The sequence below is a fragment of the Triturus cristatus genome, chromosome 3_1, assembly GCF_964204655.1.
Source record: "Triturus cristatus chromosome 3_1, aTriCri1.1, whole genome shotgun sequence".
Classification (NCBI taxonomy): domain Eukaryota; kingdom Metazoa; phylum Chordata; class Amphibia; order Caudata; family Salamandridae; genus Triturus; species Triturus cristatus.
Window position 1 is genome coordinate 391,401,555 of NC_140583.1, and position 26,298 is coordinate 391,427,852.

At 45.2% G+C, this 26,298-nt stretch overlaps 1 protein-coding gene across 3 annotated transcripts in view; it reads left to right on the forward strand.

Annotated features, from left to right (window-relative positions):
- MYO5A (myosin VA) overlaps positions 1-26,298 on the forward strand; it is an 847,747-nt gene that overhangs the window by 563,974 nt on the left and 257,475 nt on the right. For all 3 annotated transcript variants that reach the window (XM_085644171.1, XM_085644172.1, XM_085644173.1), the window contains exon 11: positions 23,890-23,971. In XM_085644171.1, the coding sequence (XP_085500297.1) occupies positions 23,890-23,971 (82 nt within the window). The remainder of the gene's footprint in view (positions 1-23,889; positions 23,972-26,298) is intronic.

Genomic DNA, 26,298 nt, shown 5'->3' on the forward strand with positions numbered 1-26,298 from the left:
TTGTGGCAGCTAGTAGCTCCATTGCTAAAAGAAAAAGAAGAGGGGATAGGGGACAATCCTGGCGCGTTCCTCTCCGAATCGGGAATGCATCAGATAGAAACCCCCCACAATTCACCTGAGCAGACGCATTATCATATAATAAAAGTACTTTAGTTATAAATTGATAACCTAATCCAAATCATTGCATTATTGTAAAAAGGTATTCCCATTCAATGCGATCAAACGCTTTTCCTGTGTCAAGTGAGAGGGCTAATGCATTTTCTGAAAGGTGTTTGGCAGACCACAATGTATGAACCAACCTACGGAGATGATTCCGAGAGGAACGCCCCGGGACAAAGCCCACTTGAGTATGATGTATTAGAGAAGGTAAGACTTTGTGAAGGCGAGACGCTAGGATACTGGGTAGAATTTTGATATCGCAATTTAATAACGAGATGGGACGGTAGCTACTGCAAAGCAGAGGGTCTTTACCGGGCTTAGGTATCACAGCGATAACTGCTTTATTAGAAAGGGGACCTAATGAGAAATGATCTGCCTCCTGAAATGCAGCATGTAGTGTAGCAATATTGTGTCCTGCCCATCTATAGAATTCAGCAGGGAATCCATCCTCCCCAGGAGCTTTATGATAGGGTAGAGCAGTAATGGCTTTAGAGATCTCATCCTTGGTGATTTCACCTTCAAGTAGGGCTCTTCCATCATCAGAGAGATGGGGAAGATCCCCCCCTGCGAGTAAAGAGGACATCTTATCTAGATCTATTTGGTTGCCTGGGGTATATAGGGATTGATAAAAAGAGGCAAATTTATTGACAATCTCTTGTGAGTATGTCACCTTGTGTTGAACGAATGGCTGGGATGGCCATTGCTGCCTCTCTTTGATGCAATTGTGCAGCTAACAATCTGCTGGCCTTCTCCCCTTGCTCGTAATGCCGCCCCTTCATTTTCTGCAAAGCATATTCAGCTTTAGAGGTAAAAAGGCTATTTAGGGACATGCGTGCTTGCTCTAATAATTTACGATTATGCAATTTTGGAGTTGATGTATACAGGCGGGAGTAAGATTGGATGTCTTGTTCTAATGGTTTGCTTTGCAGCATTTTGCTTATTAGCGAGTGCTGCATCACGCATGAGTTGGCCTCTGATAGTGGCTTGAGCTGCAGCCCATATAGTCCTGCTGGAATTTACAGAACCCTGGTTAGTAGAGAGATAATCTTGGAGATGAGATTGCAATTCGAGTTTACCCTTGGGAGTCCTGTGTCGTTGGATGTTCATACGCTATGGTTTGCGCCCTGGCCTAGATAGTCCTAGATCTAAAGATAGAAGGACAGGAGAATGATCAGATAAAGCTGCCTCTAAAATGCGAGACTCCGTGACCAATTGAATCACTTTATGTGATGTCATAAAGTAATCTAAGCGAGAAAACGTGCCATGAGTGGGAGAGAAGAAAGTGTATTCTGTGTCTGCTGGATGACTAAGACGCCAATGATCAACTAATCGGTGATCTGAAAGTATATAATTTAATATAGCTCTATCTGCCGCGTTTCCTTTATCCAACGGACCTGTTTTGTCTAGTATAGGATCTCGTACCAAATTCCAATGCCCACCAATGAGATATTGTGAGGCATCAATCTCTGTTAGTAGGCGGTTCAGCGGGAGGAAGAATGATTTTTTAGTGCCTGTCGGAGCATAAACTGATCCTAAGCAGGTGTAAGAATTACCAATAAGTAGTTTAGTGAACACATAACGGCCATCAGGATCCGTCCATGTTTTAGAGATCGTAACTGGGTGTGATTTGCGAATAAGGATTGCAACTCCACACTTGCAAACAGGGTTAGTATCTGCGGGTTCATCTTTTCGGATGCTGCTGTGAAAGACCTTCACCACCCAGTCTCTACAACGTTTGTCAGATTCTAGCTCATCTAAGTGTGTTTCTTGCAGTAAGGCTATATCTACATGTTTGGAGTGGAGCTAAGAAAGTACTTTATTCCTTTTTATGTAGTGGGTGAGGCCATGGACATTCCATGTAATGGTAGATAATGGATGAGTGTTCGTCATGCTGAAATACAGTCAAAAGGAATTAATAGAGCAAGATTCAATATATTGGTCAAAGTGAAAAGAACTATAAAGTAATGAGAATACAATTAGAGGATAGAATAGGAAAACGGGGGGTACTCTGGCTTACCACGAAGATAGCAGTATGTGGATATTAGCAGGCAATCAAGTAGAGAGAGAAAATAGTCTAGCAAAGTACTAAAGTAGATACAATGTGACAAGTTATGTAAGGATATAGAAGAAAGTTGAAGTGAAGGGAGCGTAGGAATGAAACGGGACTAGGGACTCTGGGCTGTTAACTGCGGGTCTGGGCTCACTGGAGCAACACCACGGGGGTGGGCCCCATCAGAAAGCGAGATAGTGAGAAGGGTTAATAGAAATGATAAGAGGAAATCCTATGATAGCACAGTAATCCATCTGAGAAACACAAAATAGAATAATATAAAGTAAATATTGCGACAGTGATTAAAAAAGGAAGATGCTAATTTAATGGATTATTCTGAAGAAATATGTAATACATGCATAAATAGAGATGATAGAGTAGTAAACCTATGTAAATGAGGGTCTATAAATATAAAGATGAATAATTAAATATATATAATAGAGTAGGGCTTACAGTGGTACAGTATATTGTATAATATTAAGAGTAACAAACAAAAGATTTACTATGGTAGAAAATTAGAGGTGCAAAATATAATCTTATAATGAGCTATGATATATTGAAAATGGATGAAGTCCAATCAATCTATATTGGAATGTGAGTTGCAAATAGCAATAAATTGGTGGAAGAATATCCTAAGATGAATTAAAACTCATCCTTAATCAACAGTATAAACATTAAATAGAATATTATAGATTAATATAAGACATTGCAGCCTAGAATAGTAAAATGTAATAGAGCATGCTGAAAATGGCAGGTTCGAGGCATGTGGGCTGCTGAATTCATATCTGTGCATAGATCGCCGCCTAGTGTTGGGTCCGGATGATTGCACATTGTTGTCCTGGAAGAGTCTTCGAAGTATCACGAGATAGGTGGCTCCTCCCCTGGACTACAGTACAATCCTCTCCATCCTTTGATTGTTTTTTTCCGCCATTGGGTTCGGATGTGACTATTTTAGCTCAACTTAGGAATATTCAGTTTTAGGCCAAAAGGCCTTTAGTTTTCGTCGGTACAGGTACCGTTCGGTGTCGACTACTAGCTTTAGTGCTCCGCACCTTCTTCCAACTTTCAGACCGGTTTGGTCCGAACATCGAAGTTCGATCGACGATGGAATCGAGGACTCCATTCAAGAGGTGTCAGTTATGCCACGCGAAGTACCCTCATATCAACGTCCACCCAGTCTGCAATAAATGTCTCTCGCCGGATCACGACGAATCGAAATGCATGGCCTGTGCACGGTTCCGATCTAAGAAGACTCTGCGGAATCGACGGGCAGCGAGGCTGGAGGCGCAGCAAGCAGCGCCTGCTCCCACCAACATATTCAGCACCGAGGACGAGGACACCGAGAGCGTGGAAGAAGTAGTCTCTAGCCCCACTTCAGAACATGGTTCCCGATCAGACGACGACGATAAAATGATCTTTCGACGTGAAGAAACCGTCGATGAGGTAGGAGACTTCGACGAGGCCTACGAGGCCGAAGAAGACAGCTCTCCTGAGGAGCTAGGCCAATCTGTCGAAACGGAGGCCGAAACTGTACGTCGTCATCAGGCTCCGGTCGAGGGATCGCCTTCGGGCCTTACCCAAGATCAAACACATGGTTCCTCGGCCCCACCTTCCGGTCCGGCCTCGAACACTCTGCAAGAGCCACTATTACCAAAGACAACCGGGTTAGTAAACCCAAAACCATCCATCGCTCCAGTCCCTTCGAAAACGAAAGTGAAACTGGTGGTGGTCGGATCGAAGGCGTCAACCATCCACTGCTTCGACGCCGAAAAAAGTCGTCGGCTCCGACCGCGTACAAAGAGACTTCGGCGCCGAGCTCACCGCAGCGGATGCGGTTGACACCCAGAAAAGGCAAACCCTCGGGCACCGCAAGGCACCAAGACCTACGGCGCCGACATCGAAGGCCATAACCTCCGCAGCCAAAATGGCTGCCCCGGCTACGTCAACGCATAGCGCACCAGCACCGACTAAGTCCTCGTCTACGTCGAATGTCGATACATCCCTTCAGACCGGTGACCCCCTTCCTACAAAAAAGTTGGGGCTGGCCTCGACGTCTACTACTAAGGTGCCCATCAAACCACCATCTGCGTTCACTGTGCAGCAGGTCTTCGCATCTTTGCAACGCATCCGTGACCGGGCAACCCTCCACTCTATCTCTGGTCCCGACACAACCAAACCCTGTAAAGTGCACTCTGAGCCCACCAACATTACGTTTGGGCTGCCACCGGCATCGGCACCGAAACTATTTCAAATTCGGACACGTGTCCTCTACACACAGTCCACCACCTCTGGCCTTACAGAACAAGACTCTTCGGGGCCACAATTTATCGACGCCGACACTGGCAGGTTAATGCTCCACAAGCGCAAAATAACGCCAGTTAGGGAAGAGGAGCCCTACAAAATTCCGCTTAAACGCAAACTGCCAGCGGAGCAGGAACCAGTGCTCCAAGAACACTTCCAACCCTTCCATCCAGATCCGCAGTCCTTTTCTCCTACCCTTTCCGAATCGGACACAATACAGGACTATGGCGGGGAGGATACCATCTACCCTGGGGACGTAGATCCTGATGAGCACCTACAAGACCCGGATCAGGCATGGGATGACCCCACAGACCAAAGTGTCGCGCCACATACCCAAGATGCGCACCTCTATAGCGTAAAAACGTCTCCTACAGAGGACACAGCTGCATTTAATGCCCTCATCGAACGGGCTGCTGCTCATCATGGGGTGGAACTCCATTCTGATGCCATTGAGGAAGACTTCCTGCTTGACACTTTCGCATCTTCAGAACGAACTGTCAAAACTCTGCCCATGTTAAAAGGGGTTCTCAAACCTGCCAAAGACATTTTCAAGGACACCACAAGAGCCCGGGTGTTAAATCCCAGGATTGAAAAAAAATACAAGCCTGCACCCGGTGACCCTAAATACATTAGGGGTCAGTTGCCATTAGACTCCATGGTGGTTGCCAATGCTCGCAAGAGAGCCCACTCACAAATGACTGGTGATGCTCCTCCCCCAGACAAGGAGTCAAAAGTACTAGAAACATCGGGCAAACCCATTGCAGCGCAAGCAGCGAACATCCTGCGCATTGCCAATACACAGGCACTCCTGGCACGTTATGACAGGTCACATTACGACACGCTGGAGTCCCTGCTCCAACATCTACCAGATGAGTATAAGGAGTCAGCGGAGCTACTCATCAGAGAAGGACAACTCCTCACTAATGCATCCATAAAATGCGCCCTTGACGCAGCTGACACAGCGGCTAGGGCAATAAACACAAGCGTCATGCTACGACGCCATGCCTGGTTACGAATCTCAGGCTTCAAACCCGAGATCCAAAACAATATTCTGAACTTACCAGTTAACACAGAATTCTTATTTGGCCCAGACGTTGACACTACCCTAGAAAAAATAAAGAAAGACACTGACACTGCGAAATCAATGGGGGCTCTGCAAACGCAGCAATTTCGTAGTGGCTCCTTTCGTCGCACCGGAAATAGGGGAACAACAAGGGGTCAGGGGTCACAACAGCAGTATGCTAAAAGTGGCACACAAAGCACATATGACAAAAACAACAGGGGTGGATATCGTGGATCCAGCACCAAAGGCAGGGGACGTGGCTATGGCAACACCAGGTCCTCTCCAAAAAACAAACAGTGACGCCCTCTCCTTACCCCCCGACCACATAACACCTGTTGGGGGACGACTCCAGCTGTTCCTGTCCGCGTGGAAGAACATCACCACGGACAGGTGGGTCAGGGACATCATCCAGCACGGGTACTGTCTAGAACTAACTTCCACTCCACCCAACATACCACCAAAGCACCGTCCTATGTCAGCCGAACACTTAGATTTACTCCAGCAGGAAGTGCTTGCTATGCTCGCAAAAGGGGCAATAGAAGTAGTGCCCATCGACCAGCAGGGCACAGGGGTGTACTCTCTGTACTTCTTAATCCCAAAAAAGGACGGCTCGCTCAGACCTATTCTAGACCTGCGACCCCTAAACCTATATATTCTGTCAGAGCATTTCCATATGCTCACCCTCCAGCAGGTTCTCCCACTACTCAGTCAGGGGATTTCCTAGCCACGCTAGACCTGAAGGATGCATACTTCCACATACCCATACACCCTTCACACAGGAAATACCTCAGGTTCACTATTCAAGGGAATCACTATCAGTTCAAAGTTCTCCCCTTCGGAGTAACAACAGCACCCAGGGTCTTTACCAAGTGCCTGGCAACAGTGGCAGCGCATCTGCGAAGACAAAACATTCACGTCTTCCCTTATCTGGATGACTGGCTAGTTCAGGCCAAGTCAGCACAACAATGTGCCACCCACATGTCCCACACCATTCACCTTCTTCACGATCTGGGATTCTCACTAAATTACCCAAAATCAAATCTCCAACCTGCGCACGTACAACAGTACTTAGGCGCAACGATCAACACTCTGGCTGCCACAGCTCAGCCAACTTTAGTGAGAATCAACAGCATGCAACTGCTAATCTCAAAATTCAAACCTCAACACTCCCTTCCCGCGCGAGTGTTCATGCAGTTGATAGGCATGATGGCCTCCTGCATTTTCATAGTCCCACACGCGAGACTACATATGCGCCCGCTTCAGGAGTGCTTAGCACATCAATGGAATCAGGCTAACGGGCAACTAAAAGACCTAGTGTTGGTGAGCGGTCGGGCATACAACTCTCTGCATTGGTGGAGTCCACAAAACCTTTGCAAGGGCCGACCATTCCAAGAGCCTGTTCCACAAATCATACTGACAGCGGACGTGTCTCTCCAGGGATGGGGAGCTCATGTACTCAATTACACAGTGCAGGGACTATGGACAACCCAACAAAAGAAGATGCACATCAACCTTCTGGAACTGATGGCAATCTTCCTAGCCATGAAGGCATTCAAAGTACACTTATGCAACAAAGTCGTGTTGATCCGGACGGACAACATGACTGCCATGTACTACATACAGAAGCAGGGAGGAACGCACTCTCCACAATTGTCTCATCTGGCTCAGAGCATGTGGAAGTGGGCCATCCAGAGGAACATATTCCTCATGGCGGAACACCTCCCCGGCAAGGACAACCAGATGGCGGATCTGCTCAGCAGACACAGCAACCAGATGCACGAGTGGGAGCTACACCCATCAGTTCTCCAACCGTACTTCCAGCAGTGGGGTCATCCAGAGATAGACCTATTCGCCACAAAAGAAAACGCAAAATGCCAAAGCTTTGCCGCCAGGTTCCCACACCCACAGTCGCAGGGCAATGCGATATGGATGAACTGGTCCGGCAGATTTGCGTACGCTTTTCCCCCAGCACCATTAATACCGCTGGTAGCACGCAAACTAAGGCAGCACTCACTGACCCTTATCCTAGTTGCTCCAACGTGGGCACGCCAGCCGTGGTTCACCACCTTTCTGGAACTTTCCGTGGTGCCTCATCAACGACTGCGGATAAAACCAGCACTTTTAACGCAGAACCATGGCTAAATTCAACACCCAGATCCCCAACAACTGAACCTGGCGATTTGGCTCCTGAGGTCTTAGAATTTGGCTACCTAAACTTACCACCTGACTGTATGACTATCATCAAAGAAGCCAGGAGACCCACTACTAGAGCCTGCTATGCGGCCAAATGGAAAAGGTTTGTCATTTACTGCAACAACAATAACATTAACCCACTGGACGCATCTATTCAAAATATCATATGCTACCTCTTACACCTATACCGCTGTAATCTGGCATACAACTCAATACGCATCCATTTGACCGCGATAGTAGCCTACCTCCAAAACAGGCAGCACCTCTCCTTATTCAAGGTACCTGCCATCAAAGCTTTCTTGGAGGGACTCAAACGAGTAATTCCCGCAAGACACCCACCAGCACCAGTGTGGAACCTCAACTTGGTCCTCACCAGACTGATGGGTCCGCCCTTTGAACCTCTCCATTCATGTGAGATTCAATTCCTCACCTGGAAAGTGGCTTTCCTAGTGGCCATCACTTCCTTAAGGAGAGTTAGTGAACTCCAGGCACTAACCATTCAGGAGCCATTCATTCAGGTCCACGCAAACAGGGTTGTCCTACGCACCAACCCGAAGTTCATGCCCAAAGTCATATCACAGTTCCACATTAATCAAACTATCGAACTGCCCGTTTTCTTCCAATATCCGCGAAATGTCGCGGAAAGAATGCTCCATACACTAGATGTAAAGCGGGCTCTCATGTACTATATTGACAGGACAAAGGATTTTAGAAAAACGAAACAACTCTTCGTTGCCTTCTCTCCACAACACAAGGGCAACGCCATTTCCAAAGCAGGAATAGCCAGATGGATCGTTAAATGCATTCAAATTTGCTATCACAAAGCTAAACGCACATTAACGGTTCCCACACGAGTCCACTCAACACGCAAGTTAGGGGCATCCATGGCTTTCCTAGGAAACATCCCTTTACACGAAATTTGTAGAGCAGCCACATGGTCCACTATACATACATTTACCAAACACTACTGCGTAGATGTACACTCAAGACAGCAGGCAGCTGTAGGACAGGCTGTTCTCAAAACTCTTTTCCAGACTGCTGCAGCTGGCACAGGTAGCCGCCGCTAGGGGAGGTACTGCTATATATTCTATGCACAGATATGAATTCAGCAGCCCACATGCCTCGAACCGATTATGCTACTTACCAGTATGCATCTGTTCTTGGCATGTAGGGCTGCTGACATTCATATCGCCCACCCTCCTCCCCAGCGCCTGTCGCGGCTGCAGCACTCAGAATTTCTGTATAGCATGGTCATCACTTACTATATCTACTCCATCACTGCCACAATGGCGAAAAACAATCTAAGGATGGAGAGGATGCCCATGCGCACTGTAGTCCAGGGGAGGAGCCACCTATCTCGTGATACTTCGAAGACTCTTCCAGGACAACAATGTGCAATCATCCAGACCCAACACTAGGCGGCGATCTATGCACAGATATGAATGTCAGCAGCCCTACATGCCAAGAACAGCTGCATACTGGTAAGTAGCATAATCAATAATAAACCTGAGGAAGAACATCGTGTAAATAGAATTGCATAAATATAAAATATAATACTAGAATCTACGATGACAAATTAATTAGGATTTAAACAGTGTTTCATGCAAAATATGCCAGTTTTTACACAATAACGATGAATCAAAACATTAGTACAAGATAGAGAAATATAATATACTATGTTATACTAAACAAAACTTGAATATTATGTCATATAAGAATTCACAATGTGGTGATAGTAATCATTCAAATGAAAAAGGATCAAGAGCCATATCAAGGCCCTAACACTATTCTATTTGTAAGAGATAACAGGAGACTAAGTGATGTTATATTTAACTCGCGTCCAATGTGGATTTAAGAGGAGACCTAGATTTATCTCTATGTGAGTCTTGGATAGAAGCAGAGATAGGTTGTAGAATGGAGTTTTTGTCTTCTTGAGAGCGGTTAGGTCTTTTTAAGTCTCTGCCACGGTGTCTTGAGTTGCTGAGATTTCGTCTGCTGCTGTATGGTACTGTTTGGAAAAAGTTCGAGGTTGAATGGAGCTGATCTTGTGACGGAGACTGAATTTCCATGGCATGGAATTTCATACAGTCTAGAAATTTCTGAAGGTCTGCTGGGTCATAAAAGTCCTTAGTCTCCATTTATGGTAATGTTAAAACACCATATTTAATGTCCAGTTGTCGAAGCTGAGGTCGCATGGAAAGAAATGCCTTCCATTGCTCATTTGTTGCCATGTGTATAAGATGGCCGTCATATGAAAAGGAACCTTGTGAACGGGCTGCAGCCAACAGTTGCCTTGTTTGTTCGTGGCGGAGGACACAGGTGAAAAGCGGTCTTGGGCATGCTGCAGGATCTTTACGCGGATGGCCAATGCGATGAGCTTGCTGAATTTCTAAGGATGGATTGAAAGAAATGCCAGTCAAGTTTGACAGAATGTCACAAAGAAAGGCACTAGTATTTTGGTCTTCAATGCGTTCCGGAAAACCAAAGAAACGAATGTTGTCTCTTCTGTTGTGATCTTCCAAATCAATTATTTTGCTACGTAGAAATAGGAGTTCTTGGTCTCTGTTGTGTAATAAGTCGAGATGATTCTCCAATCCCACCAGTCGAGAGTCAAGTCCTTCAACTTTAGTATGAAAGCCCGCAATGTCTGCTCTAAGTGACTTGGTTTCTGTAGCCAAAGATGCAATAGTGATATCCATGCCTTCCAGTCAACGGCTGAAATTTCATGCAATATGCGTTTGATGGTTTCTGTTGGTATGCGTTCAGCATCAGGAGGTGCAACCTGCGGCGTACTCATTATAGTGGAAGTATTTCCTTTTACAGGCATGGTATTAGATTTTTTGATAACTTCCGCAAAGAGAGGTTGTTTAGAGGGCTTGCTCCCGTACTTATTAATAGACATTCAACTTATATTATGGTCAACACTTGTAGATAATGTAAATGCGGCGTACTGAGTAATATGAGTAGAGAAAGACAGCGTTACGCCGCGTGACAAATTTAGTTGACTTAGTGGTAGTTTTGACGCAGTAAAGTAAATGCACAGGTCAAGAGAGGTAGTTATTCACAGAAGTAATTTAAAATTACAGTTCGATAGTGAGGATTCACATGACTACTAGTTTAGTTCACTGTAGTGTTTATCACTCGTGAGTTCACTGTAGTGTTTATCACTCGTGAGTTCACTGTAGTGTTTATCACTCGTGAGTAAATGTTGAAGAGAGTCGGTGGGTCCTGTTTATGAAAGGCAGCTAGCAGAAGGACCTTTGTAGTTATTAATAACCTTGTCTCAAATTCATGAGGAAAAATGACAGGTTATATTTTCATCTCGCAAATAAATAATATCAGGAGCGTTGAGTATATCCTGAAGAGTTTTATAAATAATAATACATTGCTTACCTCTTCCTAGAGTCCTGAGCGCTGTAGTGAGACATAAGCACCATTTTAGTGAAAGCGCTGGACTGTTGAAAAGGAATGAGGGAAGTTCAAGTTAAAACAGCTGATTGACAGGAGAAAAATATTCCTATCCTAGACCTAGATATGTTAAAATTGCCAGTTTTGAAGCAAAATTATGAAGATGCCGGTAACAGAGAATTAACATTTCCACAAGGTTCATGGAATTGAAGAGAGTAAATCATTGGCAGTATCGTTGCTTCCCTTCTCCTGTGGTTCCAAGCGCTAAATTATAATGCATTCTGTGTGAGGAAAAGCACTGGATTTTCATGAGGAGAAAGGCAATTTTGAAGTGAGCGCAGAATTCAAAATGTATTTGCTGAAGAAATATCGTGAAGAAACTGGAGACTGAGGCTGTAATTCCCATGAGGAGCGTTGCTTACGCCAGTAGGAGGTGCTGCCTCAGCTGGGAGAGGAGGCGTTGCCTCGACAAAGGCAGGAGGCGCGGCTTCGGCAGTGCGGAGTGCTGGAAGCCGGGGATGACGAAGGTCGCAAGAGGCTCACCGTTGGTGCAAGGTAACGGTGAGAATCCTCAACGATACTTGTCGGAAAGTCGCTCAAACCTGTCACTGCGACATCCCCACATGATTGGCACAAAGGAAGCAACCCTTTTAGGGCAGAGGAGTGAGCTGCTTTCTTCAGGGGCCCCCTCCACAGCGGAGCTCGCTCTTCAGGCAGCCATCTTCCCTGACGGCCAGACCACGCCCCCCACCACCAACTTCTTAAACCGTGTAAAAGAGAAACCTATGCAGCCTTGTCAGGCACAACGAACATATACTCTGTTTTGCAAAACACAAATCAACGGGATGCTCATTTTGTTCGTTTTACGGAATATCACTTTGACAGCAGTCATGAAATTTCCATTTGAGACTATCTATTCAGTCTCAGAGCATTTTTAGGTCTGGCTTGACAGTGTAGCTTTCTGCTCACCTAAATTCTCCCATTCATTGGGCTTGAAGTCCAACCCCATGAGTTTGGTGAATCATTCTGCCTTATCTGGAGCATCGCCATTCCATGCAGGATGGACTATTTTACATCCGAAAGGTACATTGAAGCATCACACATTAATATTTTTATCTCATACATGCACTGAATACAGAGAGCAATATTTTTGCTTTCCTTTTTCACTGCTACATGTGTTTTTTTTAATGTTTTGACTATTACTCAAAATGTAAACCAGACCTATTGGCCAGTACTTGGTTTTTCACTCTTCACGTCGAGGGTCTGAGAAGGGGACAGAGATGTGAACTTGAGGAGAGTTTCTGCTGTCTTGGGGTTCCAGATGAGGGACCCTTTTTTATGTCGGGTAATTGACGGCCTGCCGTGTATAATCCAATCAGTAGATCTCTTATGATCTTGCCTTTTCATTGAATCAAATGCTGTATCTGAGAACTACAGGCTTTTTGTTGGTCATATTCTAGGATCTTTTTTGTCTTAGCCAGTGCATGGAATCATTATCACTTGTGAGTGTTACAGTGAATATAAAGGGTGGGTCTCACCTTAGACTCTCGATGGCTCCGATTTTAGCCGTCTTGTACCTTCTGTCAGTACTGGTAGTTTCATGATTCAGGTCAAAATAGACAGTTAGATCACTCAAAATCTCAATTTCTAAAAGGAAGACACTTAGTTTAAAGTAGTATAGTCTGTCCTAATGTTCTCGGGATACTTCTGCTTGATCTCTGTTTTGCTGTCTTATTTTAATCTAGTGTGCTTTTGTAAAGTGCACCTACACCGTATTGGAGATACAAATGCATTGGCAATAATGCTCTTGAGGCAAACGGCACAGAATGAACACTTATTAATTACAATGTCCATTCCTGGAGAGAGAATGCAAGCCATTCACAGGAGGGATGAGACAGGCCCACTTCAAAGGAGAGACCAAGGGTGTCTTCTGCTGGCACTGATAGTGGCATAGGTTGGTCGGTCAGTAGATGTGCTGGAAAGCCCTGGACCCTGAGTGTGCCTTGTAGGCTTCCCAAAGGATGGATGCAGACTGTGACTGTACCCTCCCAAATGGAGGCCTTTAGGGTCTTCTCAGCACTCATGGGGACACCTATACAGAGAGAATGAGCATTAGGTGACCACTGCTGTCTCCAGTGCGACCACTAACTTGCTGAGTTTGTGATGTAGATCATGCACTAGCACAAGTGGACACATGCCTAAACTGTTGTACGCTCTGTAATCATGACCCTGGTGTCTTTGCTAAATTGTTCCAAAATATTGAAGCCAGAACAAATACGTTTTTTGCCTCCTTATTACAGTTGAATAATTTGCATTTGCAGATGTCAAAGCTGGTTTGAATTTGGTTGGGTCTAAACTGGGGTGGCGAAGTGTGCTAAAGACTGATGATGGAGTTAGCCCAGATCTGTGACTGGGCGAGAGTGTCTGAATTTTCAGAGCTTCGTCTATCATCTCTTTGTGTTTCCTTTGTTCACCCTAAGTTGGCAGGGTATGCCCAGGCGTGGGTCCCCTGCTCACTTTGCCACCGGATTCAAGCTAGCCTGGCTGATATGGGGTGTTACCCCAAAACTGGTCCCAGGATGCTTGTTTCCGGTCCAGTGGAGACCTGGCTTGGCAGATCGGGCTGGACTGCTCCCATGAGGCACAGAGTCAAGACTGATTTGCTTATGGCTGGATCTAAACGTTGGTGGCAAAGTGAGCCAAAGAATGATGATGGATTCAACCCAGATCTGTGACTGGGGGTGAGTGTCTGAAAAGTTTCAGAGCTCCGTCCATCCTCTCTTTGTGTTTGCTTTGTTATCCCTGAGAGCTCACCAAAGGCGATGAATTCCCGCAATATGGGATTGAGATTGGTTTATGGGTTCCTGATATAAAGTGTAACATTGTCTGCATATAGAGAGACTAATATATGCCGAGTAGACTGGTGCCCCGTGATATTGAGAAAGGGGGTGAGTACACTCCATTGAGAAGGACCTACGCCCTCGGTTGAGTGTAAAATAACTACACCCAGGAAAGGAAGCTTGACGGCATGCCCATTCATTGTAATATGCCAAGCATGCCGAGGAAGTAATCCCATTCGACCGAGTCAAATGCTTTTGTGGCATCTAAAAAGACAGCCACTGCTGCCAGCTCAGGGTCTATGTCTTGCATCACGGAAATAAGGGTACAGAGATTGTAGGACATGGCTCGCTAAGGAATAAAACCTGCCTGATTGAGTAGTACTAAAGACCCCATAAGAAGACTTCATTGATTAGACAACACCTAAGCTAGGATTTTGGCATCACAATTGAGGAGGGAAAGTGGTCTATATGATTCGCATTTAGTTGCCGGCTTTCCTGGCTTGAGCAGCAAGGTGATCACTGCTTCCCTTATGGTCAGCGGGAGGATGCCAGCATCTCTATCCTCCTCGTACGCCTTTCTCAGCATGGGAACCAAATGGTCCACATAAGGTATTATAAAATTCGTCCAGGAGGCAATCTGCCCCTGGAGCACGATCAGATCTAATCTGCATTACCACTGTATAAATCTTATCCTTTTCCAGTGGTGCGGATATAAATTCTCTTTGCGCAGTCCCCAGCTATCCGAGGGCTACATCTTGTAAATATGGGGGTTAGCACAATCAACTGTTGTCTCTGTGTAGTTTATAGGGTGGAGTAGTGTATTGTGAATGTTTGTATCAGGTTTAGCGTATCTCTATGGATCTTACCATTGGAGTCCTGGATCTCCAACACATAATTGGAGAAACAGGGCTTACAAATTTGTTCTGCTAGTGCTTCCTCGGGTCTTTCTCCATCACCATACCTACGAACTGTAAAGTATTAACCCCAGATCAAACACTCGCGGTCTGCAGTGTCCTTGTATTCTGTAAGTTTATCTCAGAGGACTGTCTGAATATCCCTATCCTGGGAAGAGGTAAATTCTTGTTCTAATCTTTTGAGCTCTGTCTCCAGTTTACAAAGTGTGTTGCGTATATCACGTAGCATCCCAGTTCCTTTGGCTATACAAACCCCCTCGTGGTGACCTTAAAGGCCTCCCATACTGTGGTTAAATGTGTGACAGATCTGATATTGCGTTGAAAAAAGTCTGAACATGTTTGCGCTGGATGTTCAACCTTGGTGATCCAGGGGGCTATCCCCTTAGAGACTATCCAATAATCGAGCCTCAACCATGTTGAGTGCACTGCTGCGTAATGGGTACCTGCTTTAGCAGCGCGGCGTAGGTCTCGCCAAGCATCTACAAGGCTGTGTTCCGCAATTATGCCTTTCATTTGATGTTGGGTAGCAGTGTAATACTGGGGCAGGGGGTGAGATCTGTCTCTTTGTGGCTCTGTTGCTGTATTAGAATCTCCTCCCCCCAACTTACATATTTAGATCCAATGTCTAATACTTTTCCCACCAGTGTGGTGAAGGAGGGGTCATCAGTGTTAGGACCGCAACAACTCACCAAAGCGACAAAATTTGAGCACTGTCTGCCCCATGTAATAATAAATCGGCCTTGCTTGTCTTGGATGACCCCCACGGGGGCATAAGGGGTGTGTTTTTTAATCAATATTGCTGTACCTATAGCATAGGTAGAGTAGGATACAAAGTAACGATCCTCTGCGAAGAGAGGAGTGTAATGGGTACTAAAGTTTGTCTCTTGTAATAGAGCGATTTTAAAATTGTGCCTGTCCAAGTAGGCCAGGATATGTCTACATTTGTGTGTGTTGCCCAGTCCCTGAACATTCCCGGTCAGGAAGTGAACTTTTGGAGGGTGCGGAGGTTTTGACATGGTATCAGGAAGGGGAACCAACGAGCTATTAAGTAGCAATGATGCATTGATACGTTTGTATATAAAAGTGTGATACAATTTGAGATTTTGTTTGTACTCTGTACTCCTGACATTTCAGTCCTTTATCCTCCCCTCCCACAACGACAACTCAAACTTGGCAGAGTCAAGCTTCCCTACCCCTCCCAAAACAACCGTGAGATTAAGCTCAAACAAACCGTGAATTAACAAAAAGTGAAGAGGGTTCTCCCTATGAGGAACACCAGGGGACATCGCACCTCTCCTCCCCCTTGGTAGTAGGGTGAATACGGGTGGATGCCTGGGTACTTTAGCAGTCCCAATGACTAGTATAAGTACATGTATTTCAGGAATGTACAGTCAATGCGAAACTGCTACTCATGACCTGTTACAACTACCAAGGGTAAGGTTATCTCGTAGTCCTGTTCAGTTCTGCAGTATAATACCTATGGCAGGTGCCATATGAAGGCGAAGACTCTCCCGTCCCCCACGTCGCATTAGCCTTAGTTGGTTCTATTCTGATACAAGCGACGCAGTGTATGTGGGGGGACCAATCTGGGCCAATTAAGCCACTCTCCGGTGGGTGCGTTTCAATAAATCATGCAATGATGGGTGTAGGGACTGCTCTGGGGGGGCGGGGCCCCAGCGACCAGTGTGCTCTCTCAACCACCAGTTGTGAGGAGAAAGCGTCGGCTCCAAAGATGGTTTGCAACAGATGCTCAATATAGTCTTCCATCCGTCCCTTATTCATACTTTCAGGTACTTCTAGGATTTGTATGTTGTTGCGCCTAGAACGCACTTCTAAATCCTCTGCAGCAGTGATCTTCAGCAGGCGTTACATCTGCGCTAATTGTTCCGTCATGCCATCTGATGTAATCTTTAGTTTAGATATCCTGTGTTCTGCCTACGTGAGTCGGTTGTCGTGTTTTTCAAGTTTGTTAGCAATAAAGTCCTTGTGGGCAAACATTGAGTCCATTTTAGTCTCTATGGAGGTGAGACTTTGCTTCATGGTGAGCAGAATGTTTTCATATCTTCCTTATGGCTCAGTGATTTGCTTTGGGGGTGATCCACTTTGGCTTGTTCCGTATCTTCCTGCTGCGTTCGTAGTGTCTTTCGAGATTCGAAGTGAAGTTTGGTTTGTTTCCTCTCTGTCCTGCTCATGACTGATCTGCAGGATAGTGTTTCCGCACCTACAGTGAACCCCACAGCGCTGGGTTCCTTCCTACCAGAGTAGTTCTATTTCTAGTTAGTTCCAGAAGGAATATGTAGTTGAGATCTGTAGGGGTGGGGGGGCTTCCGGAGCCTCCTTGTATACCCAGGAGCTTCATCAATAGACAAATGTTCAACCAGTCCTGTCTCGCAATATGCGCCTTTTCCCAGTGAGACCGGGGCATTCAGGATGAAAGGGAACCTCCACACATGAGGGCACACTAAGCACTGCTTTAGCTAACGCTGTCCCTTAGTAATTTATATCAAGCTGCACTATCTGGTGTTTCTAGTGCGGCAGAGCTGTGGGCGCTTCGGTGATGTATGTAGACCATAGAAAGGATCGAACCTCCCCCGGATGGGTAGCAAGCAGGTTTTAATGGGCTAATCCTCTGCTCTGGGCGCCATTACACTATGCCTTAAACCTTGCAGGCATCCACTGAGGAAGCATTCAGCCGCACACGCTCAGTCCTTTTGGTGGGGGATAGGCGTCTTAAGCCAGGAACGGTCACTTTTTCTAATCTGCAGGCCCCCTGCGCCACTCCTCACCTCGTGTATGCTACGGTGCGCACGGGGCTCCCTCGCCGCTGCAGGACACCGCGGGCTCGATCGGTTTCTTGCCAGCGGTGTTGCTGCCAGTCTCGTTGCTCAGCAGCCGCGTGAAGCAGTTCAGTCTTATCTCATGGCCCTGGCGTCAATACCAGCAGCACCTGACTTGTGGAGATCTCCACCCTTACTCTCCTGTGTTACTGCAGCTGGGCATTGGGAAGGATCTTTGCCGAATGTATTCCCGGGTCGCCAGAGCCTCACTACAGTGCGTCCGTCTTGGGTGCGCGTCCCCTAGCTCCCTCTTCTATAAGACGTTGACCGGGAATGATAGCAGGCAGATCAGTCTGTAGTTGAAGAGACTGCAGAGGATTTTTTCAGCAATGGGAAGACAGTTGTGTGTTTCAAATCATCTGGAAGGGTCACGGAAGAGATAGAGGCAGTCAGAAAGGGCAGTAGTCCTTGTTACAAATGCTCTATACATCCCATTCTCACTAGGCACCAGAGCATCCTTAAAACAAAACACTTCCTACAGGTCTATCCACACCCACGTTCTCTTCTCAGGATTTGGTAATTCCATTAAGCCTATACTCCTTGACCTGTTTGCATACATTAATCCCTGAATGATTTCTCCATATGAACAGCCTGAATATGAAAACCACTGGTTATCTGCCTACCCACAGTTGACTGTTTTCTTCTTATAAACAGCCTGAATATGATAACTACTGCTTCTCCTCCTACCCACCCTTACCCTGCGGCAGTCCTCCGGCTCTCAACCCGGCTGTCACTCGCCACACTGCTGCCACTTCGCACCACACAACAAAGCAGGATCTTCACAGGCACCTCCTTCATTATCTCTTGCACTCTCCCACACCCTACACCCACCACTCCTGCACCAGTATTATCCAGCACCCCACTCACTCACACACACCAGCTAACCGCTCATACTCACAGAGACCAAACACCACCCAAAGAACACGCCACACTTTTATGCTTATGCCCCTCAACACCCGCTCGCTCACTAAACATGCTATGGAGATATGGGACCTTCTGCACGACCACGCTCCAGACCTGCGCTTCTTCATGGAGACATGGCTCAACCCAACCTCTGCACCGGACATCGCTACAACCATTCCCGCTGGTTACTAGATCACCAGGTAAGACTGTCAACGCAAGCCCAGAGGTGGAGTCGCCATCAGCAGGACAACCCACCCGGACACCCCTACCACCTACATGGAATTCCTCATGTTCAGGATACGCATCACTGCAACTCTCCCTGGTCGAAACCTTTGTATTCAGACCACCAGGGTTCCACAGCAACTTCACCAGAGACATCACATGCTTCGTCGCTGCCAGCATCGTCAACGGTGGCACCACCACCACCACCACCACTATCATCCTCCTCGGAGACCTTAACTTACCACAACAGCCCTAACTCTATATCCCTTCTAGAAAACCTAAGAAACATTGGCCTCACCTAGCACTATACTGAACCTTCCCACAGCGCCGGACACCTATTGGTCCTAATTAATCACCAATCAGCAACATCACTGTTGACAAGCCAGACCATCCACAGGGACATCCTTATCAGTTACATTGAACACCTCGCATTCAGGATATGCATCACAGTAACATCTCCCTTACAGAACCCTCATATATAGACCATCAGGATCCCACAGCAATTTTGCCAGTGACATCACAGACTCAATCTCACCCCTCATCGTCAACACTGGCATCTTCATCCTCCTCCGAGACATCAACTTACACCTAGAAGACCGCCCCAACCCAAACTTCGTGTCCCTTCTAGAAAACCTCCGAAACCTAGGCCTCACCCAGCACATTATCAAACCCACCCACAGCACCGGACACTTATTGATCCTAATTTTTTTCTCAATCACTAACATCACAGTTTACAAGCCAGCAGCTATGACCTGGACAAACCACACCCTCTTCAGTTTCAGCATACCCGTTGTGCACCACGACAGACCTATACCATCACCTGAACCTCCTGTCGCAACTGGGAAAGTATCATAGAATAGGAGTGGTCTTTCACCCTCTCTGCATACTGGCCAAAGCTATTGATCCAGCGCAAACCCAATATTTTAGACAGGGACAAGCATTCAAGAATTTCATGTACTGTGGCCCATACACATACACCCAGTTGTCCCTGTTGCGCTGGTGGTCAAGTTAGCTATTCACTATAATCCCTACTCTCTCATGAGGAAAATATAAATTTGCAGACTTTCACTCGGTAGCACAGAAGTTGGCTGCTTGTCAAACGTGGTGTTCTTCACCGCATCACTCTTTCAGCAGGCTCAGCAAGTTTTTTCACAATGTCACGTGGTTTGTACGCGCCGCAAGTTTCACTCATCACAATTTGGTCAACTTAAAAAATATGGCGACTTGTCCATTTACTAAAAGAACTGAAAAAAGACATTTAATAATAATGTGGTAATGAAACGTTCACTGTTAGCGACTCTCCTTTACCCAGATCCAGGTTAGCAGTTATTACAGCAAAGCATAAGTAAAAGCAACGGCAATTAGTGTTACTTAAGCATCACAGGACATGCCTTCTAATATACTATGCGCACAATTTGCAGTATAAGCCATTCGCAAAACATTCTACTCACCATATTACATCTCGGGTTATTTACGTTTGGTTAAGATTAATTTTATGCAATTTGCAAAGCGGGTTTACCCTCAGGTAATGTATGGGTGCACATTAGTATTCTATCTATTTAACAGTATATGTTACTGGGGTACTCAACGAGAGCGGGTTTCTTTTTGAAACCTCGCTCCATCACTATCAATAACCTCAACAGCTGGATCATCACATGGGCCGACACCCTGTCCCCCCTCAAGTGGAAACCAATGGCAAGAGCCTAACCACAGGTCACCTGGTACACAGAGCAAGCTGCAAGCAACTGTAGCGCAAATAAAAAACAAGTCTTGACACCACACATAGACATCTTCAACTCAGCCCTAAGATGCTACCACCAGTAGATGCAGAACACCAGGTGCACAGCTGTTGCAGATCTCATTGACGCCGGCATAAACAGCAGGAAGGAAATCTTTGCCATCATCAAATATTTTACTTCACCTCTTGCCACCTTCAGCAACATCACCTCCTCACAAGACCTGTGCAACAAGCTTTGATATTCTTCTGTGAAAAATCACCTCCAGGGTCATCACTTTGACCCTCAACCAAGATCCAGTCACAATCGCAACTCAACTTCCCATCATGGCCAAAGAACAAACCCTGATCTCGTGGTCCACTTTCACCACCATTGAAATCGCTGCTACCATTAAGACCATCCACTTGGGGGCCCCACCACACCTTCACCAAAGGACTCCTACTGATCAGCGAAACACTTACACCCATATTCAGTGCCTCCATCGACTCAGCCACATTCCAGGGTACCTAAAAATATGCCACCAGGATTTTCCAACTAGAGACCCATCTCCATCCTGCCATACCCAAGGATCTTTGAGACTCTAGTCAACTGATTCTTCAGGGACCTCAGCATCAGCTCCTCGACACCACATGTCCGGATTGAGGCCCAACCACAGGACAGAAACAGCACTTACTGACATAGATGACATCCATGTCCTATGTTCCTCGGGTAAGAAAAGCGAGAGCAGGAGGGCGCTCCTTCTCTACAAAAACACCCGCCCTTTGGAACACATTGCCTTCGTCCATTAGGAGTATCCAGAATCACTGGACCTTCAGACTGGCTGTGAAGACCTGGCTATTCTCTGTCTAACTGCTGTTCTTCTGCCTATCTCTTTTCCGAAACTAGCACTAAGACGCCCGATGCTGGGGTGTTGCAGGGATTCTGCTCATGCACAGAACTATGCGCAGGAAACCAGGACCTCTGTGTATTGTGGTGTACCAAAATCCCAACTCAGTGCCCAGAACCCCAATTCGACTAGCATCAATGTCTCATTCGTTCTCCGTGCTACAGCGAAGCTACCAATGATTAGACAACCCAGAACAAGTGACTTAGTGAACTCTCAGGAATAGTGGGAATCAAGAACACACTTTCGTTTTTATTCTCATACAAGTACACAACCTGAGTAATCAGAGACACAATATAGTTTAAAAGGTTTATTTTAACTACATGCACTAAGATGCAGTACTTTCGCCAATACTAGTAAAAAGATGCATATCATTAATACAATCAGCATTGTTACAATTCCATAAAACACAAAGGGAGAAATCTTATTATAATGATAGTGGAACCAAGACTATAGTGCTGTGTACCACCATCCCCTGGCTTGGAGCTAGTTTTATATAATAATAGAAGATCTCTAGGTTTAAACGGGGGACCCCATACCTCCAAGATCAGATGTAGCGAATCACATCCCAGGACAAGCACAGCTCTCTGTAGTTGGAAAGGTTTTCTCCAAGTGCTCCCTACATGCATGCAATGCAATATTAAAAGCACCCGAGTTCCAGTTATTTGCAGCTGCGTTTGTGTTATGTCTAAGTGAGTGGGACTGATCAACATGAATTAACAGCATACATTGTTATTCGACCTTGAACACTCTGTGCAGACTGAGGTCGCGGTGTAAGCCTGTACTTGTGAAAAACTGACCATTCCCATGTGAAGAAAAGCAAGCAGTTATATTTATGAGAACAGAAGCATGAAGTGTCGTGTGGAAAAGCGGCAAGATGGTGTTTTAAGCATATAGTTCACTCATGCTAACATAGCAATGTCTGCAGGCAATATCGTATCCTCACTACAGGGGCAGCCATGCGCTTTACAAACACTTTAACATAACATTAACATACCATAACCATGTGATCTTTGACAAAAAGAGACATGGCCGCCCTCATTCTCCTGGACCTCTGTGCAGCATTTAGTATGATCTCACAACTCATCCGGCACCTGCAAAGGATTCACATCCAAGGACCTGCTCTTCGCCGCATCTGCTCTTTCTTAACAGATAGAACACAAACTGTCAGTCTGGCGCTTTACTGCACAGAAGGTGCAAACTCATCTGCTGAGTGCCTCATGGTTCATCACTCAGCCTCTCCCTCTTCAACACATACATGATCCGTCTGGCCATGCACACTCACAGTATCAACATTGTCTCCTATGCCGATGATATGCAATTCATACTTTCCCTCTCAACAACATCACTACACAAGAAACAAGTTCACCACCTGCATGGCTGAAATCACTAACGGGATGTCTCAAAGTCAACACCGAAAAGTCAGAAGTAGTGATCTATAGCAAGAACACATCACCATGTGATTCCAACTGGTGGCCGGCTAAACCCAGACCCACACCCAGCTCCTACACCACAAATCTAGGAATAATCACAGCAAACTTGACATGACCACACAAGTCAACATCCTCAATGAATCCTGCTTTCCTGCCCTGAAGATGCCGAGGAAGATCTTCAAATGACCCTCCAGCAATACTAGAAAAACCTATGGACTATGGGAGCACCCTCTGTGCCGGGATCACAAAGCAACTCACTAGGACACTACAAAAGAGCTCCTTTGGCACCCAATACACAAACACATTCATTTAAAACTCGTCACTCACAATTTCAAGGCACTGCACCACTTAGGCCCCACCTACCTGAACAGTAACATCGCCTTCCACCAACAACCCAGACACCTCCAATTTGCAGGACTCCTACACATACACATCCCACACATACAAAAAACCAGATAAGGAGAACAGGCATTCTCATACATCACTCCTAAAGCCTCACACTCCACTTCAGAGCCTTCGCCTTACTTCTCGAATTTTATAAGAAGCTGAAGACCTGGATTTTCAAATTTACCAACCTACCATGAGCAGGGCCAGGTACACACAGCTACTCAGTGCCAGGATACCCTTGTGGGTGATAGTGCTCTTTACAAATACACATAACATAGCTCCGTATTGGAAGAACTTTGAGTCATTGAAGTAATTTGTGACTAATTACTCCAAGTAGAACTGTGAATGCATAGACTCGTAGCTTAGGCTTTTTGTGCAGCTGTAGCCACAAATATTTTGATATTCAAGTTTAGCTCGACTTCTCCCTTGGCCTGGTAATAGAGAAAGGTAAAGGATTAAAAAAACGTTACTGTGGTAAGTAAACTCATTTTACATGATCCAATCATTTGTATTTTTGAAATAAAGTATACAGCCTTCTCATAAAATTATTCCTATTGCAGGTTTGAGACGTTTGATATAAACAGCTTTGAACAATTTTGTATAAACTACGCCAATGAAAAACTACAACAGCAGTTTAATATGGTGAGTAGAAAGTATTCCTTCTTGATGTTCTTCTTTCTTCAAGAATTGGTTTTGGCCGCATAGTATGAATTTTAGCGATCTCCTGCTATTTTTAGTCCACTTGCGCACCTGACTATGATTTAAACTGATGTAAACATTTTAACACTAGCTTGTGCTAGAGCGCTTCAATGTCCATACTGCACATTTTGCTTGCCAAACATTTTCATGACGAACACCAATTGTCACACAGCAAAGTCATGGGCTACTACGCCCAGATTACAAGTTGTTTGAAATCGGGTGATGTATTTACTACACCACGTATCGTTAACATTTAATTTTCCGAAGTCTAAAGTTGGAAAGGATGCATAACCTGAACAATTTGTATTTAACATACAAAATTCCACATGTTTTACTTTATTTCCAGGCCATCACCCCTGATAACGTTTGGCATAGTAATGCTCTCAGAATCTGTCAGTTGAAAGTGCAAAGGTGTGATAATGATCACACAATTCCTGATTCTTAGGCACACTTCTGTCACACAGGGTTCAAACTTTAGCCCTGAATTTTTAATCCAGGCTTATGATAAAACTATTATTTATTTGAAGTTTTTTTATGATGATCTGATGCGCCTAGATGTGGAAGTGACAAGACAGTTGACCTGAAAAGGGATTCAGGAACCAAATGCTTGGAGGAAGATTTGAGTCTTCGATTTCGCAAATGCTAAAATAGAGAGTTCTATAGGAAGGGCCCTTGATGTTGCAGAGACCTTCCAACAACCTATTTTATTGTTGATCAGAGCAGTATGATATGGTTCTCATAGTCTGACGTGTGTGTGTGGTCAGACAATATGAGATGAATAAGTTGGACAAGTAGTTTGTTGCAGAACTGTGAATGGCTTTGTATACTAAGCAGAGCATTTTTTAATCAGGCCTTTGTTGGATGGGCAACCAGTAAAACATTTCTAAAGATAGCTTGATATAGTCTGAACCTTTCAGGCACTAGATGAGTTTGGCAATGAAGTTTTGTGCTCTTTGTAGCTTACTCAAGACTTTTGCTGTGTGATGCCCATTAACTCCATTGCAGTAGGCAATGCAAAAGAAGGGCGGAACTGGCCTTCAGTTTTAAGTTTTGGAGCACTTCAATGAAGCAACATAAGTAGTAAAACAGACTTTTCTGTCAGATTTAACTTGAGAGAAAATAATTCAGATAATTCAGTTTTGGTACAAGTCCAAGATTCCTGATAGAGATGGAGGATTTGAGAGTATTGCCCAGGGAAAGAGGTCGAATTGAAGTAAGATATTCAGGTTTTTCAGGGCAGATGAGTAAGATCGCAGTTTGCGCACTGTTCATGCAGTTCCAGATATCTGTCGTCAATGTATGTACTTGTTGGGGACAGTTTTGCACTTCACTTGTTTGTTTAGGGTTTTTCGAAATGCTAATGTGAATTTGCATGTTGCTGGCATACATATAGTAGTCAATGTTGTGGCTGTTACGGAGTGCTGTGTGCGGAGCCATGTAGGTGTCCCCGAGAGTGGGTAAGAGGGATTGTCCTTGGGGCATCCCAGAGGTCACATGATGGCTTTTAAATGGAAAGGGCCCACTTTACCTAGTGGGTGCAGTGTGAGAGGAATTATCTAAATATTTAAAACACACTGCCACAAGTTCAACATACGGTCTCCAGCTGAGAGAGTAGAGTGGTCCACCATGTAAAGGCAAAAGACAGATTTAAGAAAAAGGTAACTACATTGATCATTGTCCCTGATAGAGAGGAAGTCCTCCCTAATATTCATCAAGGCTATTTTGGTGTCTCACCATGGTCTGAAGCCTTATTGGAAGTTGCTGAGGAATTGGTTTATTTGTAGGTAGTCAGACAGTTAGGGAAAGGCAATTGCTTCCAGGATTTTGACAATGGTAAGGTGGCCTCATATTGTTTAATAGTTTTCTAGGACATTTGTGCAGCGATGCGACAATAGCATGTTTAAGTTTGTTATGGACAAAGCCTATATGGAAGGATACCTAGATGAATCTGGTGACAATATGTATTATAGCAGATTGTCCATATTCATTGATATTAGAGTTTCAGGGATCTAAAGAAGTTTGTGAATTATGGTTCATTTAATTGCAGGCACTTTTATAGGTTTTAAACATGTTGGTTATTTAGAACAATACACTGGATGATAGGATAGGGTGGGATGTGTATTCATTTGTATGCTCGAAAGCATGAAGGCCAAGGGAGAACAGCATTCAAAGGGTAGTAATTGTAACTGAATTAAAATATACAGTTGTTAAAATCTGATAGTAGCAAGAGTAAGCAGAGTGAATATCGTTCTAAATAAAGAATGACCCAA